General features: G+C 41.1%; 2 protein-coding genes across 2 annotated transcripts in view; one reads left to right on the top strand and one right to left on the bottom strand.

The window, feature by feature from the left end:
• Positions 1–10930, top strand: part of GLDC (glycine decarboxylase) — a 39182-nt gene extending 28252 nt beyond the window's left edge. Inside the window, exons 17-25 of the mRNA XM_083482249.1 lie at positions 558–683; positions 2041–2190; positions 2661–2773; positions 3186–3327; positions 4931–5042; positions 7347–7442; positions 7938–8110; positions 8575–8655; positions 10040–10930. Of these exons, the coding sequence (XP_083338375.1) occupies positions 558–683; positions 2041–2190; positions 2661–2773; positions 3186–3327; positions 4931–5042; positions 7347–7442; positions 7938–8110; positions 8575–8655; positions 10040–10183 (1137 nt within the window). The 3' untranslated portion in view covers positions 10184–10930. The remainder of the gene's footprint in view (positions 1–557; positions 684–2040; positions 2191–2660; positions 2774–3185; positions 3328–4930; positions 5043–7346; positions 7443–7937; positions 8111–8574; positions 8656–10039) is intronic.
• Positions 10931–11269: 339 nt separating this feature from the next.
• The window catches only part of UHRF2 (ubiquitin like with PHD and ring finger domains 2), a 45733-nt gene continuing 29501 nt past the window's right edge, over positions 11270–27501 (bottom strand). The window contains exons 9-16 of the mRNA XM_083482256.1: positions 26855–26959; positions 19555–19661; positions 18084–18246; positions 17061–17198; positions 16328–16451; positions 14787–14965; positions 14408–14506; positions 11270–12335 (exon numbers count right to left, since the gene is read on the bottom strand). Coding sequence (XP_083338382.1) covers positions 12189–12335; positions 14408–14506; positions 14787–14965; positions 16328–16451; positions 17061–17198; positions 18084–18246; positions 19555–19661; positions 26855–26959 — 1062 coding nt within the window. The 3' untranslated portion in view covers positions 11270–12188. The remainder of the gene's footprint in view (positions 12336–14407; positions 14507–14786; positions 14966–16327; positions 16452–17060; positions 17199–18083; positions 18247–19554; positions 19662–26854; positions 26960–27501) is intronic.

The following is a 27501-nucleotide window of genomic DNA, read 5'->3' as shown; positions in this document are numbered from 1 at the left end:
ACTAACTTAGTTGGTCTCTTAGGTGCTACTGGACAACTTTTTAATTTTTTAAATTTGTTTTGTCTGTGTCAGACCAACACGGCGACCTGCCTGAATCTATGAAGCAAGGAGACGTCTGTTTTCTTCTTCCCACAGTCAATGAATTAGCGACATACTATTTGATTCAGCTTTTGCTGCAGAATAGGCATATTTTTAGATCTGATGACTCCCCCATTCAGAATTATTTATCATCCATAATTTATTGCAGTTTCTTTTCCTCTCACTTTCTGTGGGGTTGCGAAGCACCACTGTCTAAAGTGCCACCATTTTTCATTCACTAACTTGCACGTACTAATAAAGCAGCTCCCGCCAGACTAACTCAGATGGCATTTCCTGGGGGGTGCCCCTGGCACGCACAGCTTCCTGGAGGGGCAGAATTCTCCCACATTCAGAATTCGCCCTCTTTTCCATTCATGTGATCAAACTGAACATCTGAAGAGAGTTCAGAGGGCTGCAAAATGTACCTTTAGTTGGCTTTATGCAAGGTTGACGCTCTCTTAACTTTCCCCCCCGTTAAGGTTTGTCTCATTCCTAAATCTGCCCATGGCACTAACCCAGCCAGTGCTCAGATGGCAGGGATGAAGATTCAGCCAGTAGAAGTGGATAAAAATGGAAGCATCGATATCGTTCATCTTAAGGCTATGGTGAGTGTGTCACCCTTCTTTTGAATGCATTACGGTATTATAAGCTTTGGCTAAAAACTCTTTAATTTTCAATGGGCATATTGTGATTCAAGGACCCCCCCCCCCCTGCTTGGGGATAAGAAAGACGCAAAGACACAGTATATAAGGTTAATGGGCTAGAAAAGGCCACAACTTTATTGATTACAGCATGTGAGAGGTATTGGCTTAGGCATTGGATAAACAGCAGAGCTTGAATCCACCCCCTCAGGGAGGGGTGAGTCTAACAAGGGTTAACCACCAGTAGGGGGAGCCTGTTGATGCAAATACTACTGTAAGCTCTCCCCTGATGTCATTGGGGGTCGTGCCATGGCCCCCAACCACCAGCAGGGCATCGGACAGGATCCACGACTGCCGGATTCCTTTAACGGTATACCCATAGAGTGAAGGGGTAGGCGATGGCCACACCCTGCCCTCCCATACACCAACAACATATTCCAATACCTAACCGCCAATACCAGAAAGTTGTGACGATTTGCTACGAGGTAGGCGAAAAGCCAAGTGGCCGGTGCCAATTTGCCAATTGGGTAAAAACTCCTACCAGGCCCCTTGGGCAACCAAGGCGACCAACCAGAGGTCCCTAGCAAGGTCAAGCACAAAGCGATGAACTAAAGGGAAGGGTGGGTGGGTGACCCAATGAAACCTGGCAGCACAATGAGGGGAAAGAGCTGCCACGGCCGCATTTGAGCGGCTAAACCCCGCCCCGGAGCTTCCCTACAATTGGAAGACTAACTGGGGAGCGTGGCGCGGCAGCAATGACGGCAAGCAGGGGCCGGAATGGCTCCAGATCACAAGCCCTCCCCTCTGGGAGGAGGAGAGGCTTAAAATTACATAGAAGAGGAAGCTGTGCCTGTCTCTTTTTTTTGGCATAATATTATCATGCAAAACTTAAATGTGTAGCTTCAGTTGTTAACATGTGCGATAGCCTATTTTATTTTGAGAGTCAGTTCTGTAATGTGTCCGTTTTTCATAGTTATTTTCCCTCTTATTTGCTACAATTTGAGTGGAAACCAGATAACATGAAGAGCAGATGATAAGCAACTGCAGCAACAAAGTGTTTGCTGCAATAAAGCATTCTCTGAAGGGAAGACTGTAAATCGAGGTCACCAACCTGTTGCTTCTGGTGGTAGCCCAGGTTCTGAGTTCTCATTTTTCAATGAAAGTGAGTCTCTAACCTGCTTGCCTGCATAGAAATAAAGATATGGAACAAAATGTCCAAGTGCCTTCTAAGCAATTTCTGTGGCTACCCCTGCTATAAATGCTCTGATTTCCTTGATCTCTCCCTGACATTTTTTTTGTCTATTGTTCCTCCTTTCTGAAGGTGGATAAACACAAGGAAAACCTGGCAGCTATCATGATCACATACCCATCGACCAATGGTGTCTTTGAAGAGGATATCAGTGATGTCTGTGACTTGATTCACAAACATGGAGCCCAGGTTTACCTGGATGGAGCAAACATGAATGCTCAGGTGGGAAACCAGTTTATAGGCTCCTTCTGTTAATGCAGACCCCTGACTGAATTTGCGAGTCGTGCTTAAAAATAAATGTTAAAGGTGAAATTTTGTACCACTTTAATAATGAATAATAAATGACTGGACGTAATTAACCACACTATGAATCTTGTTATTTAAAAAAATCAAGAATCTTGTCTCTGACCTTTCCATAAAATCTAAAACTACATTTTACAAGTTTTGTTTTAGGTAAAAAAAATACTGAAATTTAATTACAGCTTTACATATACTTAAATATAAGGTAGAGCTATATGTTAATCTTTGTTTTGTTGATTTTTTTTTAGCAGCAGCAAACTTCTATTTTTAAAAGAATCTTAATTCTTTTCATCAGCAGACTTGATTCTGAAAAACGAAATAATCTCATTTGATTATCCCTCTAATCCCTTCTCTTTCGCTTTTGAAACTTTGTGCTCTCCTTCCTTTGATAGGTTGGTCTGTGCCGTCCTGGAGACTATGGGTCAGATGTCTCTCATTTAAATCTCCACAAAACCTTCTGCATTCCTCATGGGGGAGGAGGACCTGGAATGGGACCAATTGGAGTGTACGTATCTGGCTCTCATAGCAAGAGAATTCCCCCCACTACTTTATATTAGTCCAGTGCTATAGATATGGAATGTGGCAGTACATAGCCTCACTAATGATGACTGTCTATGGATAGAAAGATGGAAAGCTTGATTCCTTATGAGCCTTTGATGTTTTATTTAAGGATTATTTTGTTGATTTAAAGAACCTTTATTTTACGTTGGAACTATTGGTGGGATTGCATTAAGTGGAACATTGCCACTGTATATTGGACTAACATTAAGATGCCTTCGTAAAAGTCTTAAGCTAGTTTTAACACGATAGTGATGGTGCAGTGGGAGAGAGTTTTATTTCTAAATTCTTTCTTCTTCTTCTTCTTCTTCTTCTTCTTCTTCTTCTTCTTCTTCTTCTTCTTCTTGGTTCCATTTTAGGAAGAAGCATTTGGCTCCTTTCCTGCCCAGCCACCCTGTCATTGCATTGCAGCACAATAAGGATTCCAGCCCACTGGGAACCATCAGTGCTGCTCCTTGGGGGTCCAGTGCTATATTGCCTATTTCCTGGGCTTATATCAAGGTATAACTGGGACGTGGGTGGCGCTGTGGTCTAAACCACTGAGCCTCTCAGGCTTGCCAATCAGAAGGTCGGCAGTTTGAATCCCCACGACGGGGTGAGCTCTTGTTGCTCTGTCCCAGCTCCTGCCAACCTAGCAGTTTGAAAGCACGCAGGTGGAAGCAGATAAATAGGTAGTGCTGCATTGAACGGCGTTTCCATGCGCTCTGGTTTCCGTCATGGTGTCCTGTTGCACCAGAAGCGGTTTAGTCCTGCTGGCCACATGACCCTGAAAGCTGTCTGTGGACAAACGCCAGCTCCCTCAGCCTGAAAGTGAGATGAGTGCTGCAACCCCATAGTCGCCTTTGACTGGACTTAACTGTCCAGGGGTCCTTTACCTTTTTTACCTATAAAGGTATACTTTGAAACACGGGACAAGGGACTATCCATGGTGCTGAAAATAAAGACCATGGGATCTGGATGACTCTGCAGATTATCTTAATTCTCTAAGAAGAGATTAGTGGAAGTGTTGGCCAAGTGGAAGGGCCTTTTCACACCCTCTCTGCTTCCCACTGCAGCTCCCCATGAAGTTTCTCCAGGGGTTGCTACTCCATGACACAGAACATGGTGCAAGGAAAAGATCAGAGAGGGGAGGATCAGGGGTGCATTATGCACACGGAGCAGCCCTCATGCAAGGTGCTCTACCTGATTTTCATTGGTCTTCTTGTTCCATTGCAGCTCCCTGCACCACACCCCTCATGCTCTTCTGGAAGGTTTCCTGCTTCTCCAGAGTGGTGTTTTGGGGGCTATGGGAGGCGATATTTAAGAGGATAGGTTGGGAAAGGTCCATTGCATAAGCAACCTCCCATTTGTGAGACTCTAGATTCAGGCCAATGCATTTATTTCCCCAGCTCATCGGACCCTGGAAACTTCACAGTGGGAATGAGGGTGTGCTAATCATGTTTGGCTAGCAACAGTTTCAGAGTTGCCCATTTATGTTCATTCTGGAAATAACCTGTGCTAGGAGAGGAGCCCAAGTTAAAGGATAGAGCAAATGCTTTGGTGCAGAAGGTCCCAGAAAGAGTACCTTGCATCTCCAACTGGAAGAACAGGGTGATGGGGAAGAGAGCTGCAGGAGAGTTGCTGCAGGTCAGGCTAGACAATCTTAGGCTAGAGGGACCCATGGCCTGCACTGGGAGAAGGTAGCTTCATATGCCTTTTCAAAACTGATTGGGATAGTTTATGAACCAATTGGATTAGCTCCGTTGGTTAGAGCATGGTGCTGATAATGCCAAGGTTGCAGGTTTGATCCCCATAAGGGACAGCAGCATATTCCTGCATTGCAGGGAGTTGGACTTGGTGATCCTTAGGGTCCCTTCTATGAAACCATTTTATCCCGATGGTACTTAGCACTGCCAGGCATCAGTACCACACTGCTGACACGGGCAAACAGTTTTTGTCAAGATTGATTCATTCCCGTATATCTTTCATATATAGCTGTATGGATAATGGCAGAGGCACCCTTTATTTTTCTAGAATCTGCTACATCTGAGGAAGTGTGCATAGCAGGCTCAGTGAATAATTGCTTAACCTACAGGTTCTTATTGTTGGCTCTTTGTCCCTTCAGATGATGGGAGGAAAAGGTCTCAAGCATGCATCAGAGATTGCAATATTAAATGCTAACTACATGGCAAAGAGACTAGAGAAGCACTACAAAGTCCTTTTTAAGGGAGCCAGAGGCAAGTATTTCAGCCTAACATGAAGTCGTCCATAGTCCCAGGAGACAGTGGTGCACACCAAAAATGAGGAGTGGAGGGTTATTGGTTTGCTTTGTTTTTGTTTTCATTATGTATTTTTTTTTTTTTTTTTTGTATTTTTATGCCCTGAGATCTTTGGATGAATGGCGGCATACAAAATAAATTTAAACCACAGTTTGACCAGGAGGCAAAATAAATAGTGTTGCAAAAGTAACTTTTCTCTTTGGGAAAATCCATCCATACAAATAAGGTGAATAATCCCAGTGTGCAGACTAATTAATCCATAACACAGAAAGTGCAATAAAAATAGGAAACCCCGAAGGCCAGGTGCATAAGCAAGCCAATATATGAATAAATGGCGTAGTCAAAATAGGATGTTTGTTAACCAGTGCATTTCAGACCCTGCTGGTCTTTCAAAGAAATGTAAAAATAATAATAAATAAAAATATGGACTGGTCTATCGAATATAAATCTCAAAATAAACAAGGCGTACAAAGCTATTAGACTTAAAAAAGAGAGTTGATAATTGATTGTATTTCTCTGAAGAAGGATCAGTTGGGTCCAAAATGTGTTGGATTAGCAAGCATCCTTTTTTTGCTACTCTGATGGGTCTTTGTTCCTGCTTTCGGACTGATCCATGGCAACAGTGGAGACCATCTCCTCCCTCTAGTTGAAAGAATTGCATAATTGTGTCCCTTCATTTCAGGAAAGATCCGTCCAGCAGGGTAGCTGATCATATTGGCGCTTACACAACCTTGTGCTGTACTAAGCTTTTGTGTTACTGCCTCTCCGTCCTTTCCATTGTCACTGGCCTTGTTTGAAGGTCATGATGAACTGTTTTATCATTATGTAGAGAGCCTGGACAAGTCTCAGGCTCATGTACTCCTTCCCTACTCCCTTCCTGCAGAGTGACCACAAGGAATTTGGAAGCAAAATCATCTGATCTCCTTCAGCAAACATGGGGGTGGGGGCGGGCAGGAAGCTCAATACGCTAAAAGCTTGTGAATATAACTACAAACAAATGTTTATTTGGGGAGGTTGCTGGATTAGTCTGTTGCAACAAGAACAACCAAGTCTTATGGTGCCTTAAAGGCTGACAATTATGGGACAATTATGTGAATGAGAGTCCGCTACATCAAATGTGTGGAGCATGAACCTTGGTTGTTAAGTGTAATAAAGGCTGTAGTTCAACAGCAGTGAAATGCAAAACTGTTGTTTTGAGTTGTCGCAACTAATCTTATGCAAAATAGCCATCATTGCATCTAAACCAGGCTGGGGAGTCATCCTGTTGCACCCACCATCCCAGCCTCCTGACAAAGAGTATTGGCCCACTAGCAATCTAAATAATATGGGCTGAAAGGCGTTTGTGGATGAATTCATCCTCCTAAGAGGATATTCTCCAAAACTTTAGGAGCAGCTGTGGACTTGTCTGCTTCTCCTCAATAATATATGTCCGTGCCGCCCCCCTACAAATTGTTAGAGCTGTGTCGTGTTCTCTCTCTCTCACTGCACTGTGCTTTAATCAGGGGTGCTTTTTCCCTGTCAAGGATCAAATTCAGTCAGAGGAGGGCACATGTTGGAGAGGGCACATGCCAGCAGTGGGTGTAGCTAAAAATGACGTGTTCTGGATTAACTACCGTATTTTTCACTCTATAAGATGCACCAGACCACAAGACGCACCTAGTTTTTGGAGGAGAAAAACAAGAAAAAAAATATTCTGAATCTCAGAAGCCAGAAAAAGCAAGAGGGATCGCTGTGCAGTGAAAGCAGCAATTCCTCTTGCTGTTCTGGCTTCTGGGATAGTTGCGCAGCCTGCATTCGCTCCATAAGACGCACACACATTTCCCCTTTTTAGGAGGGAAAAAGTGAGTCTTATAGAGCAAAAAATACGGTAATTCAGAATTTTTAAAAACCCCACTCTGCTTCAGTTTTCAGTTCAGAATTCCCAGTCTTACGCTCAAAGGTAACCCCCACTGGGTACTCTCAATCAGACGGCATTTATTTTCTGGGGTGCCACAGAGCACTATTTGATATCCAGCACTACTAAGCATCTGTAGGAAGCCGTGGGGGTGGTCATTATGGGATGTGTAGCAAACTGTCATTAGTATGCTGGTGACACACAGCGGTTCCTTCAAAAGAAACTTATTTTAAACCCTGGCAAGACAAAGAGCTTGGAAGTTGATGCACAGGAATAACACACCTGAGTTATAGATACTGAAAGCTACTTTGTGGTCACATTTTATTTTTCTACAAATATAAATCTTAGAATAAAATTTTCATACGCAGGTTATGTAGCTCATGAATTTATTTTGGACACCCGGCCTTTCAAGAAGACAGCAAATATTGACGCTGTGGATGTCGCTAAACGGCTTCAGGATTATGGTGAGTTGTCAAATGGGCAACGTTCCCTCCCTTCTTTTATCACAATTAAAATGTAGGATCGAATCCTGTGGTGGTAAGAATTATGGAAGCTGTTTAACCAGCTCATCCAGCACCATGTGGGCTCCTGCCATCAGGCAAAATTGAGAGCCACTTGTTTTTTACCATTTACCCTGCCATTGGACATGTCTGAATTCTCTCCTGGTTTGGTGGGGAGTCAGGTGATCGGGAGAACATGATTATGGATGTCCACAAATTTGACATTTGGGTCTATACAACTGCTACAAGCTGAGAATACATAAGGAGAGAGACGACTGTGCTTCAAATAACTGGTCCCCCCCCAGTTGGTCAGTAACTGGGCTTTGTAAATGGCCTTGCTCTATGTAGCGATGAAGAATATGCAATACCAAAGAGTGTTCCTTGAACTCTGAAAACACATTTAGACTTTGCTTAGGGTCCTGGAAAGGTAGTACAATAAAAGAATGTTGTGTTTGCTAGGATTCCACGCTCCAACAATGTCCTGGCCAGTGGCAGGTACTCTGATGATTGAACCAACAGAGTCTGAAGACAAGGCAGAGCTAGACAGATTTTGTGATGCAATGATCAACATCCGACAAGAAATTGCTGATATAGAGGAAGGAAGAATGGATTCTCGAGTTAACCCATTAAAGGTGAGAGCAGGGTGGGTTTAATTATTTGTAGCAGTTGCTCTTCATCAAGATTGTTTTGAAGTAAATTGTCTACGATTGATGCTGTAGTCCCCAGGACTCTGCTGTTTAGCACAGAAAAAGGCAAAAAGCTAGCATTTATTCCATTTCTAGCTGTTGTATCTCTTGGTATAGGCCCTGTACTCCTCCTATTGCAATATATTATAGGCATGTGGCTCCGCTTGATTTTTAACAGCATTTACTAGAAAACCTCAGATTCACTGTTCCCCTTTCAGAGAGCTAGTCTTGGTCACACCTGATTGAAACCAATAGGACTCAGATTTGTTGGTTTTTGTTGCTTATTGATTTCAGTGGAACTTAGCAGATCTTTCTTTTAGCTGAGGTCATTGCTACTGTTTGAGTATTTATATTATTACTCAATTGAATTATATTATTTTGTATATTTTAACTTACATTTATTGACTTAGATGTCACCACATACCTTGACCTGCATTGCTGCTCCTAACTGGGACCGTCCTTACTCCAGAGAAGTAGCTGTTTTTCCATTGGTAAGTAATGAGTTAACATGGGAAGCTTTCCTCATTCTCATTTGAGCAGCCAGTTTTATTAGACAGCATTACTACTGGAAAACATTAGGAACCTTGCAAGCCAACCTTAAAAAGAAAGGTACATCAGATTTGCCAAAAAGAGATGGCATTAAGGCAAGGATTAAGCTGCCTCTTCCTGCTATAGCCTTTGTAATGATCAGCCGTCTCAGCTGATGCTGCTTTGAAAGAAGTCCTGTAAGTTACATTATTTTTTGCTCTATAAGACGCACCAGACCACAAGTTTTTGGAGGAAAACAAGAAAAAAAATCTGAATCTCAGAAGCCAGAACAGCAAGAGGGATCGCTGCGCAGTGAAAGCAGCAATCCCTCTTGCTGTTCTGGCTTCTGTGATAGCTGCACAGCCTGCATTCGCTCCATAAGACGCACACACATTTCCCCTTACTTTTTAGGAGGGGGAAAGTGAGTCTTATAGAGCAAAAAATACGGTAAATGCAAAGGCAGCTTGGAGGCAGAAACATTATTGCCTAACTGGAATTTGGTGGGGATAACATAAGTTAAAAGAGTGGCTCATAACATTCTGACAAAAAAAAAAACCATACAAAGACAAGATAAAGCATAAAGACCTTGAACTATTGGTTGTTTATGGCTCATGTTATGATGGAACCCTGAATTTATGTGGCAGTTAGTGGATAACCACCTCACATTTTATAATGCTTAAATTATTCTGAGGGATCTTTCCATTGGTCCCAGAAAGAAATCATTCCTTACAGCAGGCAGCAGAACCCTGATCCCAAACACATTAGTTATGTTGAATTCACAAAGTGTATCCTTTGTCACTTCTGCCATTTGGCAAACTCCTTTTGAAACTTGGGGGCATCAAAACAGTTTGAGATACTCCACGGGGCTAAAATTAGCAACTGACTCACAATTCCTTTCATGAGCCAAAACTAATTTCACCCGACTTCTAAAACTTTAGGCTTTGAAGGGTAAACCTGTGCACTACAACTCCTATACAGTGGTACCTCGGGTTAAGAACATAATTTGTTCTGGAGGTCCATTCTTAACCTGAAACTGTTCTTAACCTGAAGCACCACTTTAGCTAATGGGGCCTTCCGATGCCGCCGGAGCACGATTTCTCTTTTCATCCTCAAGCAAAGTTCTTAACCCGAGGTACTACTTCCGGGTTAGCAGAGTCTGTAAGCTGAAGTGTTTGTAACCCGAAGCATTTGTAATCTGAGGTACCACTGTAGTACCTAATGAAGCTGGCTATTGTCTCTTGTACATGCTGCAGTATGCCCGTTACTCTTTAATATACCATAGAATACTGTCTGCTTAATTGTCGGTAATTTAAAAATTACCTTCTGGATATGTTTCTCCCACTTTAGCCATTTGTAAGACCTGAAAATAAATTCTGGCCCACAATTGCTCGAATCGACGACATCTACGGAGATCAACATCTGGTTTGCACCTGCCCACCGATGGAAGTCTACGAGTCTCCTTTTGCTGAACAGAAGAGAGCATCATCTTAGGGTCAGTCTCCCCTCGCCTTACCCTGTTCCTTTTTAGGTGACCAGGCTCGACCTCCCTTGCTACACTTCAGGAAGGATGGGCTCTTCTGCCCAGTGAACCATTTTTTTTATACGGTGTATATTTTTGTAATCTCCATTCTGTTGATTAAATTTCTGTGCAGCTATGTAAATATACTTTAGGTGGAAACAAACTGACTTGATGCAGTGCCTCAGTTTCCACAGCAGTTCATGCTGAAGTGGCCTTGATTTAACACTCTTTGATCAATTCAGGACCAAGGCTGCTTTCCTGTGTTGAGGAGCACTAAACGTAGAACGGTATGTGTAAAAATAGAACCCTTGTTTTTGTTAAACTGGGCCCTGACAATACTTCTGTGATAGAGAGCAATCCCAGTTTATTTTGAATAACGCCTATACTGTGGGATGGGGGGGGGGGCACTCAGGCTGTTTGGTGGCTAAAATTATAGTCGTCATTCACTTTGTATGAACTGAAAGACAGAGACCACAGTATGCTGAAACAAAGGAAAGTAAGCTCCTCTGTACCTCACTTTGTATTAGATTGTGGCTATATACTTTTGTAGTTTGTATTAATTAAATTTATATATTGCTTCTAGTGTTGATAATGTCATTTAAGGAACTCGTTTTTTCTTTTTTTAAACTCCCTGTGGTAGCATTCCAATCAAATCTAGAAGTTGTAATAGCTTTTGAAACCTGATTTCAAAGTCTGATTAAAAACAAGATTTTCTGAAAGTGTGTGGTATTTTGTTATGTGCTTTTGTGAACTATTTATAGTGTATTCTATGCTTGCATGAACTGGAAGGGGTGCTTCTACAAGGCATTGTGTTCTGCCCAAGATACCAGGTAAGGCTTGAGATGGCTTTGTGCCAACAAACAAAAAAATGCAGAAGGCCAATTTCTCCACAAAACTAAGGTCTTTTAAAAATGTTTTGTATAATATAGCTTTCTAATGCAAATTGCCCAAAGATATTAAACCTGAGACCAAACACCTTGTTATCAAACGTTTTCAAATATACATTCAGCCATCTTCCAGGAAACACTGTCTTATGGCTGCAAAATACAAACTAACACTTTATGAATCATAAAATATTTAATAAGGTATATTGGGGAAGAGGAATATACTGTATATAAAATTTCAGATCACAATATGAAGCGATTTGAGCCCTCTCCAAGCTAGCACTGCTCTCAATGCTGTGTAAGATGTATTGCCACTGATACAAGACCTACTAAAAGCATACAGTTTTACCTAATACAAAAGTGGCTTGTTTCATATGAAATAGTTTTTACACAACTAGAGTGTTTTGAATACCCTCTTTAAGTGCAAAAAACACAAATCACTTTACATTAACAGCAACAATGCATTCATATTGTTCTCAGTCATTAGTAGTCAACTTGCATAAGATACAAGAGCACAATGACGCTCACAAAAATAGACTAAAAGCCTGTTCTTGCAAAAGAAATTAAGAAAAACAGCATAATGGCAGAAAATGCACACGCACAAAAAGATTATGCACACCACAGAATTTGATGTTCTGTAATTAAAAACTGGCTTAAGTGCTGTTTTCTTGTTGTAAAATCAAACTGCATGGACCAGGCAAACTAATATTCAGGAGGCAGTGTGTAGCTGAACTTCATCTGACACGCTCTTAAAATTCCCCACAATTTGTTTTCCTCCATCTGAGGTAGTTACAAAAAACAATCTGAAGCATCCGCTGTTGTGGCCAGTCAGAGCCAAGGCTTGTATTCCCCCCCACCTTGTTGTCATCTGTCCAAAACTACCTTCAGTGTTGAAAGTCAGCTGAGAATGTGAAGTTCTCACTACACAAAAAAGATTGCAAAATGGGAAAGAAGGTTGAGTTAGCCGCTCCACAATGTGACAGTCGTATGAACTGCGCTCAAGCCAGCTGGTCCACTTTTGAATTTTCCTGGTTTCTTCTCTTTGTACAGTCTGTAAGTCATTAAGAGAAGTATACTGAGAACTGAACTCGTATCATCGTCCTTTGCTGTAACCAGGGAAGAACTGGTCAAGTAGTGTCTGCAGTATTTTGTTGGGAACCATGGTGTAGCCCTTTCCAAGGTCGTGTCGGCAAGCAGGGCAGGTGAAGACTTCAGCTCTAAAGGAGCGCTGTAAACAGCTCTATGTTACAGAACGATAAGGAATATGTTTAGGACACAAATTAAAATATGGTTCACAAGAAAACGAAATATCAGCTAAATGCCAAAAATAGACCTCTGGGCTTTCTGTGTTTACAGAAAGCCTTTTCCTGAGATTACATTACATAAATTGACAAAAACAACAGGGCTACAGGAATATGCTAAATAAATATACCAGTTATGTTATGAGGGATTGGTACTGTGCTATTTTTCTGCATAAAGGTAGTCCATTATTTTTCTAGCAGTAGTCTGTTATATGTTATAAATGAATTCTGTTTAAACATTTGCAAAGTCAGTAGCACTACTGTATGTAGAGCCCTAATTTGTTGTGCAGCCTGGTCCAGACAGAATAGCCGATCACAGTTTTATGCAACTAAGGAGAGTATCGGAAGTATTCACTTGGAAGTTTTTAAACTAACCATAGTTCCCTGTGCCGTCATACACAAAAGTGTGTTGTGCAAAGAACGGTCTAGATCACGACCTTCAGTAAAACTAAACTAACTTGTACACAAATGCTGGTGAATGGCTCTACATTTGTTACACACAAAGCTATGTTCTCTCATGATTTTTTTAAAAGCCTACAAGTACTTTCTAAACAGCCAGGAGCTATGGCACATGGAACAACATTCCCAGGTGCCCTATCCTTGTCAGACAAAAATCTTGGCTACTACAAGCACTCAAATACCAGGTGCTCAGTAGTGGTCTTTTTGTAAATGTTTAACAATGATTAGGTTAGTGAGTGGGGTCAGGATGTGGAATTGTGTGATCTCCCCGCCTTCCCATAATGTGTGAAAATTCTCTTTCACCTGCTTTGGGGTTTAGTGTTTGCTGCATTCATCCTTTACCAGCCCTGCTTAAAATGAATCCCAGTACTTTCCTAAACTCACTTTGGCAGCCCTAATTAACAATGGAGTTTTAACATTAGTTTAGGCCAGGCATAGGCAAACTCAGCCCTCCAGATGTTTTGGGACTACAACTCCCATCATCCCTGACCACTGGTCCTGTTAGCTAGGGATGATGGGAGTTGTAGTCCCAAAACATCTGGAGGGCTGTTTGCCTCTGCCTGGTTTAGGCACACACCTGGATGGGAAGGAGAACTAGTCCATCGGGGACAAGGCACACGTACTGGGAGTACATTTCCCTTACGCACTGGTTCATTGGGAAGTGTGATCTGGGCCTGTTTACATATACAATTGTTTTATATTAGTTTTCATTATATTGTGAAGCGAAATTGGAAGCAATTCATAAATGATGTTGGTGGTTTTGTCATCTTCCCATAGAGCTCAAAGATGAGGGAAATGTGCCCTCTGTTGGATTAAAAATGCACTTCTCTTTGTTCCTTCTAGCATTCTGTAGTTTAAACGGATTTTTTGAATGTGACCCCTACCAACATTTAAGAGTTGTTTATATGTCTCCCAAAAAACCAAATCAAAATTATGAACATTAGGACAAATATTACAAGGCACAATTCTGCCAAAGTCATCTTGATTTCAATGGAAGAGATAAGAATGTGCTTAAATCTTTGCCCATGGGGACTCTGAAATAGATCCAGCCTATGTATGGGAAAAGTAACTGATATCCTTTACCTACTTTGTTCGGTCAAAATGAAAAATAACTCATCTTGTTTTTAGTTGCAATGTAAAACTGTGCCAGTTCAGGAGTGGGCAGACTTCGGACTTGTGTGGTCTACTTTGTCCTCCTTTCTCTAAGCTACCACTTTTCAGGGCTGAGGCTGGTGAACTTGGAAATTCTAAGTATCTTAGTCCAGGAATTTGTTTTCTGTATCCCAACCCCCAATATTACTTCAGTAGCCAATATGCAGAAAAAAGTTACTGCTACTGTTAAAGAGCCGGGAGTCAGAAGTCATTGATGATCTAATGCTAATTACTCAAGGAACTACCAGTACACCCCAATCTACTTTCTGCCAACCCCTGGTCTTGTACCTCTTTCAAGGAAGGAACAAAGTGAGTTCAAAATGCTGGTGACTTGCTTTCCAATAGAACCAGGACCAATGGTTCCAAGATCAAGAGGAAACATCACTACGGTACTACTTACTTTACAGACATTGTGGAGGCACTCTGTGGTCACCGGTTGGTATACCAGCTCCTGGCAGCAGACACACATAAAAGATTGTTCCAGTTTCTTCAAAAAGTTCTATGGCAAGATAAAAGTAAGTTACACTGACAATGAAATTCTAGGCTGCATGCATCAAGCAAATCCTTCATCTTAGTTGTTTAAAATAAATCACCTCTTCATAAAAAGGTATTATTCCTGTAAAGTAACTCCCACATTCTACAAAGAGCAGAATGTTATGTGGTTAAACTAAGCACAAACATATCTTCTACTTCAATAAATGTGTTATACATATTGATCCCTTCTTGTCACTGCAAGAAGGGTTAAAATGCAGAATGTGAGTTACTCTAAGAAAACATACTGGTCCTTCCTTAAGAGAAGCGAGAACTTCATCCCACAGCTTCTGGTTTGGTGAATCTTCTTGAATCAACCACTGCTGTTGCTGAGTGAGCTGGAAAGCTTCTCCTTTGCCGCCGTCTCCTTTCCCTCCATCTTCCATCTTCATAACTTTGGCCACATTTGTAGGTTCCTCAATTCCTTCTGAAAAATAATGAAAAAGCATTATAATCCTGGGGTGGCCTAGTGAGGAAATGATAAAAATTCTTCCCATTCAGCTGTATTCTGGAAAATGCAATGATATATATATGTCTATCAAAGCAAACTAGATTTATTTTAGACTGTACAATGTTCACTTTATTTTTTTCTTCAGCTTCATATTTGGCACCTACATTCTGGCAAAATAACTACCCTATTCCCCCCCCCCCCCACACACACAATGTACTTTTTCTGAGGCCAAACTCAAGCAGGTCCCAGTAAGACAAATTTTGGCTGCTATGAACCATTGTGTTAGGCAGTGAACACCGGCTGTGTCCCGATTTGAAGTCAATGTGTCTGAAAGATGGGGCTGTAGCAAGCAGCTTTTCTTTCAGAGGCTGCGTGGTTTCATGTGGGACTGCTTTCAGGTGCACCACATAAAAACCAAAGCAAGACTACAGCACTCCCTGTCACACAAACATAGATCATAGACCCATAGGAACCCAGGTGTGCATCCTTATGATGCCAAAATGGTACCATCCACACAAAAGACGGAGGCATCTGAGGGTTGGGGGAGCCCCAGGTTCTATAGGGGGGAAATCTTCAGAAAAAACTCTGAATGCCTACATCGTCCAACAAGGAATGGGTCTTCTCAGAGGGAACAGAATGCTGACTGATTATTTGAAGGCAGTGGGGAGGGAGACAGAAAACCAGCTGGAGTATTATGGAGAGGGAGTGGCTGTCTGGGAACCTAACAGTAGAACACTACAACATTTTTTTCCAGCTTCTAGCTTTTATTATTATTAATTCGATTTATACACCGCCCTTCATATCTCAGGGTGGTTCATAGACTAAAATACAAGATAAAAACACAAGTACATAATTAAAACAAAACAGCAAAACAATAACACAACACCCTTGCCACAGACACATTTAAAAGGCTGTAGGATAATCAGCCAAAGGCCTGACGGAAGAGGAATGTTTTTCCTGGCACCTAAAAATATATAATGAAGGTGCCAGGCAAACATCCCCAGGGGAGAGCATTCCACAAATGGGGAGCCACCACAGAGAAGGCCCTTTCTCATGTTGCAACCCTCTGGATCCGTTTCTGGCAAATTTGTGTTTCGGAAGTTGACCTGGTGTTCCATCTAGTGTTAACTTGCAGCATGAGATGTTCAGACTGCTGACATGACCATTCCTAAATGCCTTCTTTCTCTGAACAGAGCTCAACCACCTCCTTGGCTCACCAATAAATTGATGCCAATGAAGTAGATGGGGGAACAAGCAATGATGCTTGGCCACTAAGCCCTTACTCCTTTGAAAACAGAGAGCCTAGTAAGTTAATTCCCCTTCCTCCTGCTACCATACCATCATCAATCAGTCTTTTCTGATTTCCATTGCTCTGTTCTGTTGGCTCCTGTTTCGTAGGTTGCTTTTTTACTTTATCCTTCTTTTCTTTACTCGCCATAGCTTCCAAATAGCCTTCTGGGTACTGCAAAAGAAGAGCATCAGGTCTGAAAAGTATCTTAAACAGCATTCACATTAAAACAACAATGTCCAGAATGACATCATTTTTAAAACCAAACTAACTTAAAATTAGGGCACAGAACATAAGGAGCAGGCACCTGCGCAAATGACTCACAAAAAAAGATCTGTCACAAGGGCATAAGCTGGACCTTGCTCTTTGATTCCAACCCTGGGACAAAAAACAGACTGATAGACCTCTGGGCTGTAGCTAACTCTTTTGCTTTTGACTCTCATTATGGGAATGGCATCTGTTTACCATTTCTTAAATTTTATCAACCTGTCTAGGAATCCAAATGTGAACAAATGATATGAACATGACTACACACTTGATCACATGCAATATGAAATAAGGTATGGGCCTATTTTAGGCTTCTAAAACCTGTTCAATAAAGATTAGAGAGGAAAGTATAAATCATCTTGTTTTAACTAGCTGCCTTAACATCTTCAAAGATGATCTTAATCAAGCCTGGCTCCCGGAGATTTTCAGCAGAGTTTGGAGCTTCTCTGACATAGATGTTGGAACAGTTATGTTTCAATAAAACTTTTTAGAACTACGGTAACTTGACGTTCTAACCTGTAAACTCAAGCCCAATTTCTTTGACCTTTCCATTCCTTCTGAAGTCCACGGGGCAGGTTCAGCATCATCTCTTCTCAGAAGATAGCGCCAAACTAAGAATCCACATTTTCCAATTTCAGGCCAGTATTTCACCACCTAAATGATAAACGTTCCTATCACTGTTATGTTTTATCTTCCACAGTCTGAAGGCCTGTCCAATTAAATCCCTCCACTCCCCCCATTTATTATAATAAGTTTAATAAATTTCACCTCTATGTACTCATCAGTTTTAAGATAAAATGGTGCTTTCTGAAAATGCAAGTTGATGCATAATCTGCACTATCCTGTATGAGACTTCCTGAGACAGCAATGGAGTTGTAAAGATAAAACATGCCTAATGTGCAAAAAAAAGCTTAACTGCTGTATGTGCCGTGAGCCAATAAGAGGACAAATTTTTCAGGAAGATTTCCTGACTCCCTAGAGAGGCTTTCCAGGGAATACAAGGAGGTGCAGAAGTAGAGGCAGGGGGAAGAGACAGGAAAGCCAGTTGTGCAACCCAAGATTTGTTGATGTTTAGTCGTCTTAGTTGTGTTCAACTCTCCATGACCCCGTCAACCACAGCATAGCTTGGAAACTCCCACTTTCTTCTCAAAGCTTCTCCTTTTTTATGTCCATGGAGTTTTCTTGGCAAAATACTGGAGTGGTTTGCCAGTTCCTTCTCCAGGTGGATCATATTTAGTCTAAACTCTCAGCTATGACCTGTCCGGTGGCCCTGCACAGCATAGTTCATAGCTTCTTGGGGTTATTCAAGCCCCTTCACCATGACAGTTACAACATAAAGCGCGCAACAGGCTGAATGGTAATGTTTGCAACGAATTTCTTTACTCCCTAATATACGAATCAAGTCCCAGATGCACACCATATACAATCCTTAAGCAAGGTAGTGTTCCATGAAGGAGCAACCCAAGATAATTTCCCCTAAAACACAAAATGCTTTGCTCTTTTTAAATGCAAGAAACGTTACATTAGGAAAATACGCACTTTATAAATGCCATCGTATCTGTTGCCTTCTTCAGGGGCATATTTGCTGATCCTTCGGCCCTTTGAGCTACGAACCACTCGGACTGGCTTGCCAGCTCTCCAGTTTTTAGACTCGGCTCCATTTTTATCATCCAGGGGGGCATCACAATTTAGCGCCAGTGCCCTGAAAATAAAAACAAACAAACAAACAAAAAAGAGATAATGCTTCCTCAAATATTATTAAGAGCACAAGCAAATAACTTACTCAGCTATCTGAATTTAATTTTCCATGGTAGGCAGAAGATAAAGCGTTTTATTCAACCTGAAGTTAAGAATTATTGATATAATGCCGACACAACAGGATTTCCCCCTGCATGCACCTGGGGGGTTTGGGGGTGTGCAAAATAGATATAAGGGATACCCCAGGGTGAGGAGAACATTCCATTGCACAAGAAAAAAAATCATTGTGCTGATGGAACTGCTTAATGCTACACTGAATATAATCCAAAAGCAGATACAAGTAACATACACAGATTAAGTTAAATTACCCTCTAAGGCAGGGGTTGTCAACCTGGTCCCTACCGCCCACTAGTGGGTGTTTCAGGATTCTAGGTGGGCGGTAGGGGGTTCTACGGCACAAGTAGACTCCTCCTTCCATCGCGCACTGGTGGGCGGTAAGGAAATTTTACCATCAAGAAAGATGCACTAGTGGGCAGTAGGTATAAAAAGGTTGACTACCCCTGCTCTAAGGCATAACAAAACATTCCCATGCAAACCAAATACTTTCCCATGTAAATTTCATTATTATTAGTCAATGAACATTTAAATAAAATTTAGAATCTGCTTGCTCTCATCACTGCTTGCTCCCAAGTAAATATGCTTAGGATTTGATTTTGATTTGTTTTAGTATTTATACGCCACTTTGTCAACAATAAAGCTGAGCTCATAGTGGCTCACAAATGTAACTAAGAATTAAAAAGTAACATTTAAACCAACAAAGCCATATTAAAATAGCATACAGGAGGTGAGCATTTTGTGCATGCTCAATTGACGCACAACCATGGGTCCTTTTTGGACCCGGAAGAGGGCAAAATGGGGGTGGAACAGAATGGGGCATAACAGGGTGGCTTTATGAGTGCTCCGTTGATGCAAACGAGGACCAGAAACGCAACCCCTGCACCAAATTGGGAGTTGCCTGTATTAGTAAAGAAAAATAAAGAAGCAATTAATGCAATCCAATTTAAAAAAGATGGAGGCATCTGTCTGTCTCAAAAAACAACAGAGTGCATTTCTGGGGGTGAAGTCAAACCACTGGACAATCACAGAATATCTAGATTAATAATAATCAAATTTCAGCAAATAAACAGGTTCACTGGAGTGTTTATTCTAGAGAAAAAAATTTGTATGAATAGTTCATAACAACATTCAGAGCATAGTTGCGGTAGAGTCAGATTATTTTCTCCTTTTAATGTAAGAATGTGGCACAGCTTACCTGTTCATGTGTGTCAAAGTTTGATCAAATGAATGTTCTCCAATCCTTTTATTGCCAGACAGATCTCTTCCACCGCTCCCAGTGTAAGTAAATTCATCACCTCGATCCTATATGAGATTAATTACTCTTTAAAATGTCAGGACTGCAAAAACTCAAATATACTAGTAGAAAATTAATTGTGTTAACAAAGTTAACAATTGCCTCGCATATAAAAACAGGTCAGCGCTTGATCTGCTGATGCCACCGATTTTTAGGTCATATCTTTATCAGTATATGAGTATGGGAAGTATACATATATATTACAACACATAAGAATACTGGCTGCTATAAACAACTTTTTAGTAGCACAGATTTAAGTTTGTTTGTCTGGAAAAGAGGTTGATGAGGTACACAGATGAGGAGATTGTTCTCCATAAAGTGTTTTCCCCAACCCAAAGTTAGAGTCTGTCAATGATTTTATTGTTCTAAAAAGGATTCTTCAATTATGATACATTGTAAGACAGTTTAGCACATTCATCTGTCTTCGCCAACCTGGCTCTTGCTGGGCTTGATGGGAATTGTAGCGCAAACATCTGGAGGGAACTAAGTTGGCAAATGCTGCCTTCTATCATCTCCTCTCCAAAACAGAAATCAACAGATCACAAGGGTCTGTTGGACTCACTCTGAATGATGTTTGGCAAGTTATTCTGACATACCCTGTTCAATTACAGTCGTACCTTGGAAGCCAAACACCTTGGCACTCATACGTTTTGGCTCCCGATTGGCTGCAGGAGCTTCCTGCAGCCAATTGGAAGCTGCGTCATTGTTTCCAAACATTTTGGAAGTGGAATAGACTTGTACTCCCTCAATGGTTTGCTACCTTTCCTCAGACATTTTAAGGAATCTGTAACCACATAAGGTAATAATATCCCATTGGTGTTTCTCTGCTGGAGAGGAAGACAATTTTCAGACATTATTTCCCTGCTCCCATAGCTCTCCAATCTGCTCTCAAGGGTCTCTCAACCCTCCAGATCAGGTTTTGGAGAAGGGGGAATTACTGAAAATAGTCTCCTTCCCCATTCCACTGAAGGATGCCTATCAGAGGAAGACCCCCTAATGCAGGGGTGTCAAACTCAAATTCATCGGGGGCCACGGTGCCGCTAGAGGGCAGATGTTCTCTGGCTTGTAGGCTGCCGCGCATGCGCTGAAGAGGCGGCTTTCTTGTGTCAAAAAAAAAAGCAAAACCAAGAATAAAAGGTGAAGGCTGGCGGCCGCTGCCGGCTACACGGGCCACATGATGAGGTCTGGAGGGCCGGATTCGGCCCACGGGCCTTGTGTTTGACACCCGTGCCCTAATGGATACCACACATAAACTTTTTTGGGGGGGGATCTAAGCACAAGACAAATTCGTTCAGCAACTGGGATGAATACAGCAGTTTGCTAAGTATTAATGAGCTAAACAAAGTTGCTATCAATTGTTCAGGAAAAAATGTAATTTTTCATGTATAAAGAGCATTCCCACATTCTCCTGGTAAAAGCATACACTAACAAAATACTAAGGTTTTCTCTCACCACAATACAATAACTGCAAATGAACTGGAACAAACCTACTGCAACAGAATTTCAAGTATACTCTATTAACATCACAAAAATTTTGGAAACTGAAAAGCAAAGCAAGGGAGGAGTATCTATCTTTTCCTTTTCTCTTGAGTTGTCAAGAATGTGAGCATGCAAAACAGACTATAAAAATTATTAAAGAAAGGTTGAAATGTGTTGGCTAATACAATTTTAAAATGCAGTCAGCAGCAAGAAAGTAAGTCAGGCTGTGAGTGGACCTCCTGACCATTTGTGCCCCCCAAATTGGGCTGATTTGCCCTGTGCCACCCTGGAAGCAACACATCCACCCCAAAGCAATTACTATGTGGATATAAAGATAGAACAGGGTTTTTAAAAGGTCAGGGGATGAGTGCACAGGATCGCATCTTTAAGGGGACAGAACTGGAAGGAGAGGCCTGCCGGTGACAGGAAAAGCGAGACCTGGCAAGGGCACCCCTGCCATATACCTTCTCTAGCAAAGATGCCTCCTTTTCACAGTGCTGTGGCCTCCTTCTTGTTGATGCCTGTCTCTCCTTCCTGCCTGACCCTCTACCCCTCAACCTGACCTATAGAGATCAGGAGCTGAATCCATTGCAGCAACCTACATCTTTAGTTCACATCTTATGAACTAAAAAATGATTAATGAATTATGAAGCATACATGAATGATTTATAATGTTTTATAAGCAATCAATAAGAGCATTAAGGGCTATTAATTATTATTATGCTACTAGATACATCAATTTAATCCACCTCATAATGAAGATGAAGTGGAACGATAACAGATCACTAGAGAAAGGTGAGAAACTTAGCTGAGGAAGGGATTTTTCAAGTGCAATCTTAGGCTTGTCTACTCAGAAGAAAGTCATCTTGAGTTCAAGGGGACTCAGTTTCATCTTTAATATTTGTTGCATATTCATTTGTCTGTGCCACATTCATTCATCCATCCATTTATTCATCCATTCATTCACATATGGTATTTGTTTGTGGGTGTGTTACAGTATTCACAGCAGACCCAGCAAATTCAAGGTACTTAAGTTACCCCAATTGACTTCATAATTTTTAACAGACCTATTCTAAGTATGGAAGACAGGAGTGCCTGGCGTGCTCTGGTCCATGGGGTCACGAAGAGTCAGACACGACTAAACAACATTCTAAGTATGACATAGCTGATCATCACCCATATAGGTTTGGTCTTCTAAGGCCACTTTACTTATCTAAGAGTAAGTCCTACTGAACTCAACAGGACTTTTTCTGAGTAGAAATACGAAGAACACTACAAACCCCATTTATCATATTATCATAAGATAAAGTCTGTAGGTTTAACAAATTTCCAAGTACTTACAAATTCCTATAACAGGCCATAGTAAAGTAAGGGGAAAAGAGAGAGGATAGAAATAATATTTAAGACCAATATAGATGCAATGCTAGCATGGCCATGTACTTGTGCTTAAGGGTGGAGATGAAACCACAGAATTGACCAAGCAGCCCCTTCTCTCACATGCAAATTCCCTTTGATCTCTCTTTCCTTGGTTTAGGATCATGGGTGTTGCCTGGCTAATGTTGACTTATCTGTGCTTGGAATCTAACTTCAGAACCTACTGCAGGGAAGGAGAACTTGTGAAGTAGGAGAAGAGGATTCCGAGAAAGGGGATTTCAACCTCTTAAACTTAGTTAATAGTGCTGGTTCTACTATGCACTACTATAAGTCCAAGTGAAAAAGACTATTCCACAATTAATCATCTTTAGGTTTCTACCATCTTTTCCTGAGGCACTGCCAAGATCTACTGTTCACTCAACCAAATCAGGTCACTTGTCAGATACAGAAACGATACAGGACTGCAACTCTGGCACAGAAGTTTTTGGATCACAAATATGTATTTGGCAAACCTGACTTATAGGCAGTGTAGTGAAAAGGGAGGCTTAAACACTTCTATAATAAAATCTAACTGTAAGATAAAAATATCAGTGCACAAAAGTGTACATAATTTGAGTGGTACTTTAGCCCATTGAGCTTCTCAAACACATCACTTGCTAACCCATCATCATCATCATCACCAAGAAAAAAGAAAAGAAAAGAAAAGAAAAGAAAAGAAAAGAAAAGAAAAGAAAAGAAAAGAAAAGAAAAGTCAACAGACTCAGAAGTCATGGTATGCTACCAAGCTATGCTTATGCAGCTAGCTTTGTTAGGATATTAGGACCACATGCCTTGACCTTCGCAGTTCTTTCCAGTGATGATAATTTATCAGCACCAAGTAAGTTCTCATGGGATTTCTTCAACCAAACGCCCTTGATATCTTATATATCACAGCAGTAAAAAGAACTGAATAAGTGTTTGGCAAAGAATACATAATATTATTATGCTACTGAGAAGGTTCATTTCATTTTCTTTACTAATGGCTCTTAAAAACAACTCTTAACACATTGCTTACTGCTTTATCGTTCACCTGAAGCATGCTTCAGAATTCCTCCTGATGGTACAGAGCTGAAGAAGAGGGTGTAAACATTACTCTGATTGTAGAAAACAGCTTATGCCTAAACAAACCATAGCTAGATTCATGAAATCAAAAAGAGACAAATATTGTTTCATCACACAGAACAGCTTGCAGCTTAATTTCCCAATATCTGCTTCCAGGGGCTAGACACTGGCCTGGTTGCGGGGAACAGTAAACCATAGTTAAAAACAAACTATGGTTTAATGTGAATGGGTCCCCATGGCGTTCCACCCCTTTACTATGGTGCGGCAGACAGAATAAGCCAGTCTGGCTTGTTGTATCATCTGAAGGCAGGCTTGTGATTTGTTGGTGGCAGAAGTGGAAGAACACTGCTAATTCACATAAAATAGTTTGTTTTAAGAGATACTATGCCACAAATATCTTACTCTTTACAGGTAAATATTGCTATTTATGTTTTTTAATCTGCAGCCTCCTAAACCTAATTCTCACTGAGGCATCAATCTGTGTCTTGTTTGAAACATTTTATGTTTCTCTATACAAAAATCTATCCACATGTAGATGGGTACCATATCAGGTAGAAGTGATTTCTCGGATGCGCTAGTTTTCTACAGGTTTTCTACAGGTTTTTGTTTTTGTACAGAGCAACTTTAAATCATGTGAAACCCATCTTGGAGTCTGAAGTGGTATGAACGAGGCATAGGTTATCATCTCTGTCAGATTAGGCCTAAAAGGAATACTCTTCTGGATCACAGAATATTGGCAGGATGCAGTCAGCTTGCTGAAGCCAAGCAAATCTGGTTCTAGACAATACCTGAATGGCAGACTGCCTCAGAACCCCATGTACAAGCACCACCTTGATTTCCATCTTGGAAGTAAGGCACAATATAGATGTAATAAATAAAACAAGGCTGGGGAAAACCCGGATTGCCACCACAGGAAAAATGTAATATAATAAAAACATGGATATAAATGTCATTAAGCTTCATCTGAAACAGAATACACTCCACATGCAACCTTTTTCCTAAGTGCATGTGTCATTTGTGTTACCAGATGCAACTGAGGCAAAATCACAATTTTCTATGGCTGAATTTTTGTAAAAAATAAATCCCAACATTGTGAATAGCTAAACACTATATGGTAGCAAACATTAAATCAAAGTGTATGTTGTTGTGGGAGACGAGGGTCAACAATTTCAATGGAGTTTGAGTCTAACTATCTGTGCTTGGAATCTGCTAGTGAAATACTAAAATAATTCTAAAGCAAAGAGACCCTCATTCTGAAGATTCTAAAGAACAGCATCTGTATTTTTGGCCTGAGCATTATGGAAAGAAACCTGAGCTGAGCCTGTATTTGCAGCTTTGATCTTCACATGTGTAGGCTCAGGAAGACATCAATGGACATTGCTTCCCAGTAGATTCTGAAGTTTTACTACTAGGAGGAGACCCTCTGGGAAACTAAACGAACCTGCTGGACCTAGACCTGAGTGTGGATAGCACAGTTGAAATGGAACCTAGCTGTGGCCAGCCTAAGGAAGGTACCATTCACCTTTGGTTGGTCTGCTCTGCACATAAAAAGCAAACCTAGAGTGAGAGAATAGGATCCACTGTTTCCAGGATCTCTTCTCACTGTTAGAAGTTTGTGAGTGAGCTGTGTTTCTTTGCACCCTGGGTGAGAACCCCGAGGCTGGGAGGGAAACTGTATCCAAAGGAAAATAAACTGATACTGAGATAGATTAGTAACTATGCATTAATGTAATAAATTTTATATGTATGTAACTGTGTATTTTGGTAATATTTTGTTTTAAGTTGTCTGTTGTTGCTTCGGGTTTTTTGTACTCTGCTTAGAGAATTTTTTAAATAGATTAAGCAATATAGTAATTAAAAAATCAGATCAAAACAAAAAAATACACAAATAATTAAAACACACAATTAATGGTGGAGTTTGGATATGAATTCTGTGAGTTGTTTATGGCTGCAGCTCATATGCTAGTTGGTAAACTGTGGAAGAAATGGAATGTGACCTTGTACCATCCAGATAAACACTGCAAAGAACTATATAATGGAAGATAGTAATGAACACTCCCAGCACACCAGGTCTGGAACAACAATGTACATGAAGGACTACACCCGTGAAATGGATTATTTAATGAAGGTGCTGTTTGTATGGTGGAAAAATGGCCAGCTGGAAGAATGGTTTAACGGCAAGTGAAGGACGTCAACTGGGCTTTAAAAAAGAAATGATGCGCCTATGCAAGGATGATGATCTTATGTTCGGAACCAGAGCAGGAAACTTTATTTTAAGAAACTGTATTAAATTAATTTGGTTTGATTTGTAATAATTTGGAAAATTAATAAAAAGATAATTGGGGGGGGGGCTTTCATTTCTGATGAGGTCCCAAAAATAGGTAGCTTTTAGAAGTAAAACCCTCTATTTTGAAAACATGTTTATTTATTTTTTCAATTTACATCCCACTCTTTGTTGCAAGACGCAATGGCAGATTGTATCAAACATATGATGTTGAATTATCAGTGAATTTGCACTATACAGATCATTATGACTATTTTACTAAAGAAGACTGAACAAAAAGGCTGTTTTTCAGCTGCTACGAGAAGCTATACACTGTTGGCATCAGTCTAAGTAACCCACATATTTATTTTCCATTTGGAACCACCAGCATGGCCTTTCCAGCAGATCATCTTGGGCAGAGGCATTTCCGTACATAAACAAGTCCCAAACTGTTTAGGGCTTTTATAGGTAAAAAATGATACACTTAATCTGACTTGCTGGCAAATAGCCTTGAAATCAAGGCTGCCTATTTGATGCAAGTATAGACCTGCTCCTACAGAATCCTGTAGGGGAGAAGGTGGGGTGAATTTTAGATGCCGAGAAAGGGAAACAAAGGAATGAAGCAAGTCATTTGAGCACATAATTCCTAAATAACTGTTGCCAATGACTGCTTCGAGCCCTTCTTCTGTCCCCCAAGACTAGGTTTGGGGTGGGGGAGAGAGAAGGATTTGAGTGTTTCTCCTTTCATCCCCCCACCCAACCAATTAGGCTTCCAAGATGCTCACAAACTGGGTCTCTACTAACACACATATAAATGATAGACAAGTAGGTACATACACAACCAGAAATACACCTATTTTAAAATGTTTGTTGCAATATTACAAGTGCCGTTAAATATTGTCAAGTTTTCTCTAGATATGGTTTTTAATAAAGAAATTAAATCAACCCTCAGTGCACATAAACAAATCTGGATATAAAACTTACTACTTCATCTTCAAATCCTCCAGCCAGCACAAGGGAATAAGCTCCATCATTACTCCGTCCATGAATTCCACCAACATGAGGTCTATGAACACCTGCTTCACTCACCTTGGTGATAAAACAAGTGAAAGTAGTTTGAAACAAGTTCTTACAGTGATGGAACAATGTAGTTTGCATTCACCTTTTTCAATGAACTGCGGCTTTCCATAACAGATAAGCCGCTTCTGTAAATACCGTATTTTTCGCTCTATAACACGCAGATTTTTTCTCCTAAAAAGGAAGGGGAAAAGTCTGTGCGTGTTATAGAGCGAATGTGTGGTCCCTGGAGCTGAAAAATCAGGCAAAAATCAAATGCGCTTCAGGGAGAAGGGAAACCTGAAAAGAGGAAGTGGCTGCTTTCCTGCATTCTGCCTCAGGGTCTTACTGCCCACCCTCCTCCGTTTCGTTGCTGTGTTTGCTCAAACGGAACAAAGAGCAGAGAAAACCCCTCCCCTCCAGGCAAGCAGAGGGGAAAGAGCAGAGTGTCGTTCCTTCCTCTCTGTGCTCCCGTGCTGCTGGGGGAGAGGGAGAGGGGGGGGAGAGAAGGAGAGAGAGGGGGGAGGGGAGAGAGAGAGGGGCGGGAGGGAGAGAGAGGGGAGGGAGGGAGAGAG

Source organism: Podarcis liolepis (assembly GCF_965112155.1).
Source record: "Podarcis liolepis genome assembly, chromosome: 17".
NCBI lineage: Eukaryota > Metazoa > Chordata > Lepidosauria > Squamata > Lacertidae > Podarcis > Podarcis liolepis.
This window is presented reverse-complemented; position numbering and strand designations above follow the sequence as displayed.